Source organism: Cebus imitator, unplaced genomic scaffold (assembly GCF_001604975.1).
Source record: "Cebus imitator isolate Cc_AM_T3 unplaced genomic scaffold, Cebus_imitator-1.0 Scaffold306, whole genome shotgun sequence".
Lineage (NCBI taxonomy): Eukaryota > Metazoa > Chordata > Mammalia > Primates > Cebidae > Cebus > Cebus imitator.
In genome coordinates this window covers 1,293,588-1,298,183 of record NW_016107621.1, presented here as the reverse complement: position 1 = coordinate 1,298,183, position 4,596 = coordinate 1,293,588, and the positions used below count along the sequence as shown (strand labels likewise).

The window sequence follows — 4,596 nt, the reverse complement described above, 5'->3', positions numbered from 1 at the left end:
TTAAAGGCTTCTGCCACCGTGCCTGGCTAATTTTTGTATTTTTAGTAGAGATGGGGTTTCACCATCTTGGCCAGGCTGGTCTTGAACTCCTGACCTTGTGATCCACCTGTCTTGGCCTCCCAAAGTGCTGGGATTACAGGCATAAGCCACCGCACCCGGCCTTAAAATACGTTTTATGTGTGTATTACATACGTATGTATGTAGTATGTATGTCTTGTAGAGACTGGGTCTCACTATATTGTCCAGCTTGGTCCCGAACTCCTGGACTCAAGCAATCCTCCTTCCTCAGCCTCCCAAAGTGCTGGGACTACAAGAGTGAGCAACTGCCCCCCACCCGCCCCCCATCGCCTTTGATGACTTCTTAATGAGCTCTAGGTTGGTGGTAGCATCCAGCAGGGCCAGATGCTCCAGCTTCTCTTCCAGGGAGAAGGTCCCCCAAAACCCTGCCCCATCTGGGATCCCTGTGTGTTTGAGACAGGGGCAGCAGGAAAATTTCAGGTCAGACTAGAGGTGGGATTTCCAGGTAGGGATGACCTCTGTCATCTTGGTGAGAAAGCAGTCGATGAAGTCCCGGGGAGATCTGGGGTCTAGCGAGGCCTGGTGGTCGTGGACGCTGTGGGCAATGAGGTCTCTCAGGCACTTGAAGTTCTGGAAGATGCGTCGGTGCGGCCCGGACACCCAGTCCAGGAGGCTCGGGAAGATGTTGTACAACTGGGGACCAGACAGTGGGAGGGTTTTGGAGGAGGACGCAGGGCGTGTGTTCAGGGGGCGAATGGGGTCAGTGTGGATTAGGTAGGCAGCGACAGGGTCTTGAAGGGCAGCCAGGTTCTGGAGAGTCCGGGGTGGGGTTTGGGGCTGAGCGGGAGTGGGGAGGAGGGAACCGAGGCCATAAACGCTCTGCTGCTCTGCGGAGGGGAATGGGCGTGGCCGTGTGACTCTGGGCGGGGTCAGACGGGAGGGGGCGGGCCCTGGGCGGGGCATTCACAGCCCATTCCCCGCCCACTGTTTTCTCTCCATTCCTAGATCCTGCGGACCCCACACCCCGTTCTTGTTGAACTCAGCTGGCTGACCTCGTCCCAGGGGCTGCTCATGAGTTGGAGGTTGTCATTGATAAGGCAGACAATGGTGAGCAGACGGTCATCTTCATAATCGAAGCGGCTGCCGAAGAGCACGGAACAGATAATGTTGCACACTGAGCGACTCAGCACAAAGGTGTGGTTGAAGGGCTCGCCTGAGGGTGAGGGGTGGGACGGATCAGGAAGACACGCTGTGCAGCTCGCCAGACCTCATGCAGCAACGCCATTAATGTGCACAACATCTGACTCAACCGTGGCAGCGCGTCTTGCCGCGCAGCACACAGGCACGTGGCCACCACATGCAGTTTAACAACACTCCAAAAGCATTTGGCAATGCCCCAGACAGCACAGAACCCACAACTTCCTGCAGCACATTGACAGCAACAATACCCAACCACAGAAATGGGCTATTCTTGGCAACACTACACACGGCATGCAATATAGCACAAGTCAATCATCAGGCATCATGGAACACAACACAGGGCAACATGACACCCAGCAAACACGACCACAGTACATGCCAACACACGACACGCAGTGACCTGCCAGCCAGCCGGGAAACATCCCAAGACGTGATAACACGACACGTAATGCCAGCATACAGCTACATAATCCTGCCACACAAAGCTCACTAGTACCCAGCAACCCAGCCAACAGCACGGGACACGCAATGTGACATCACACCACATGCAATCAAGGCAGCAGAGCAAATGACACACTATGCAGCAATGCAACAATGCCGGCAGCCAGCAGATGACTCACGCAAAACCACATGCAGTGCCTGAGAACACTACGATCTCACCCAGAAATATCTCAACACAAGGGACGGGCGCGGTGGCTCACTCCTGTAATCCCAGCACTTTGGGAGGCCGAGATGGGCAGATCACCTGAGGTCAGGAGTTCCAGACCAGCCTAACACGGAGAAACACTGTCTCTACTAAGAATACAAAAAAATTAGCCAGGAGTGGTGGTGGGTGCCTGTAATTCCAGCTACTTGGGAGGCTGAGGCAGGAAAATAGCTTGAACCCAGGGGGCGGAAGTTGCGGTGAGCTGAGATTGCACCATTGCACTCCAGCCTGGGCAACAAGAGTGAAACTCCGTCTCAAAAAAAGCATCTGGCCATCCAACAGCTGAACAAACCATAGTAAATACCAAACAACACATTTCTTTCTTTCTTTTCTTTTTTTTTTTTTTTTTTGAGATGGAATCTCACTCCATCGCGCAGGCTGGAGTACAGTGGCATAATCTCAGCTCACTGCAACCTCTGCCTCCTGGGTTCAACGATTCTCCTGCATCGGCCTCCCAAGAGGCTGAGATCACACCCGGCTAAAATTTTTTTTTTTTTGTATTTTTAGTAGAGACAGGGTTTCACCATATTGGCCAGGCTGGTCTAAAACTCCTGACCTCAAGTGATAGCCCACTTCGGCTTCCCAAATTGCTAGGATTACAGGCATGAGCCACTGTGCCCAGCCCAAGTTTTGTATTTTTGGTAGACAGGGTTTCACCATGTTGCCCAGGCTGGTCTTGAACTCCTGAGCACAAGCAATCCACTGCCTTGGCCCCTCAAAGTGCTAGGATTACAGGCATGAGCCACCATACCTGGCCAAAACAACACATTTCAACACAACACCCAGGACATAATAGCACACCCCAGAAAACCAGATCTGGAGTTAGATGAATGTGGTGTGAATCCTACTTGGCCTCTTAATCTCGGTATGACTTGGGCCAACTGACTGCCTTTCTCTGAGCCTCAGTTTTCTCATCTGTGAAATGGGTCTGATGGCACTCCTCTCGTCATAGGACTACTATAAGGAGTCAGTGAGTGTGTGGCTGGGAGTCAGTGAAGGGCCTGACCCGCTGTGAGGCTGCTACAGACTGTGGTGTTGTGGCAGGCTGTGATGGCTCATGGCCCCCCAAAGATGTCCATGTCCTTACACTTACAACCTGTGAATGTGTTGCCTTACATGGTAAAAAGGACCTTGCAGGTAGGATTAAGCTGAAGGTTTTGAGATGGGAAGTTTACTCTGGACTCTCTGTCTGGGAATGATGTAATCACAGGGAGGCAGAAGAGACTGAGTAAGTAAAGGCGATGTAAGCTGGGCGCGGTGGCTCACACCTGTAACCCCAGCACTTAGGGAGGCTGAGGCAGGTGGATCACCTGAGGTCAGGAGTTCAAGACCAGCCTGGCCAACATGGCAAAACTCCATCTCTACTAAAAATACAAAAATTAGCCAGGTGTGGTGGTGGGCACCTGTAATCCCAACTGCTTGGGGGGCTGAGGCAGGAGAATCACTTGAACCTGGTTGCAATGAGCTAAGACAGGACCACTGCACTTCAGCCTGGGCAACAGAGCGGGACTCTGTCTCAAAGAAAAAAAAAAAAAAAAAAGTAGAATAGGTGTGAATTATGAGGATCGACTGGATTTGAAGACCTGGCCAGGCGTGGTGGTGCATGCCTGTAGTTCCAGCACTTTGGGAGGCTGAGGCAAGAAGATCATTTGAGCACAGGAGTTTGAGACCAGCCTGGGCTACATAGTGAGACCCTATCTCTACAAAAAATTTAAGCTGAGTGTGGTGGAGCACACCTGAAGTACCAGCTTTTCGGGAGGCTGAGGTGGGAGGTTGGTTTGAGCCCAGGGGGTTAAGGCTGCAGTGAGCCAAGATCACGCTGCCTCACTCCAGCCTGTTAAAAAAAAAAAGAAATTCCCGACCGTCAGTTTTCCGCAGCTCCGCCAGCAGGAAGCTGCCTCCCCCTAGGATCCGCTCCTCGATGCTTGCCTTCTCCATCCCGAAACTTCGTAGAACCTGGATAGAGAAGTGTCTGAGGATCTTCCATCGATCCCCATTGCAGAAGGCGATACTTGGGGAGAATAGGAGGGGGCCAGCTTAACCAGGAGCTCATCCTGAGGCCTCTGCCATCTGTGTCCCCTTTCCTGGTGTTTGTTGGGAGAGGGACGGAGTTTGGAATCTCCCTGGCGCCTTCCAGTAAGCCCTCCTGGACCCTCCAGGCTGGGTTAGGGATCTCCTTCAAGCCTCCATAGGACTGTGGGCTTTTCTCACCACAGTGCTGTCACTCTGCCTCTGTTTCCCCTTTAAGAACCTGGTCGCTCTGGGCTGTTCCTGTCTGGTGATGGGGCTGCCTCCTTCATGGAACTGTGAAGGCAGAGCGGGCACCTGTCTTGGTCACTACTGTGTCCTTAGCGTTGTCCAACACAGGGGATGTCACACAGGAGGTGCTGGAAATTGCTTATTGCTTGTTACTGTTATTTTTGCAACAGGGTCTTGCTCTGTTGCCCAGGCTCTGTCGCCTGCCCTTCTTTTTTTCCTTCCTTCTTCCCTCGCTCCCTCTTTTCCTTCCTTCCTTCTTCCTTCCTTCCTTTCTCCCTTTGTTTCTTCCATTCTCCTTCCTTCCTCCCTCTCTCCCTCCTTCTCTATTCCCTTTTTTCTTTTCCTCCCTCCCTCCCTCTCTCCCCCTCTCCCTCCCCCTCCTTCCTTCCCCCTTCCTCCCTCCCTCTCTTCCT

General features: G+C 52.7%; 1 protein-coding gene across 1 annotated transcript in view; it reads right to left on the bottom strand.

The window, feature by feature from the left end:
• The window catches only part of CYP2F1 (cytochrome P450 family 2 subfamily F member 1), an 18,912-nt gene that overhangs the window by 8,753 nt on the left and 5,563 nt on the right, over window positions 1-4,596 (bottom strand). The window contains exons 4-6 of the mRNA XM_017503172.1: window positions 3,787-3,936; window positions 1,071-1,231; window positions 535-711 (exon numbers count right to left, since the gene is read on the bottom strand). Coding sequence (XP_017358661.1) covers window positions 535-711; window positions 1,071-1,231; window positions 3,787-3,936 — 488 coding nt within the window. The remainder of the gene's footprint in view (window positions 1-534; window positions 712-1,070; window positions 1,232-3,786; window positions 3,937-4,596) is intronic.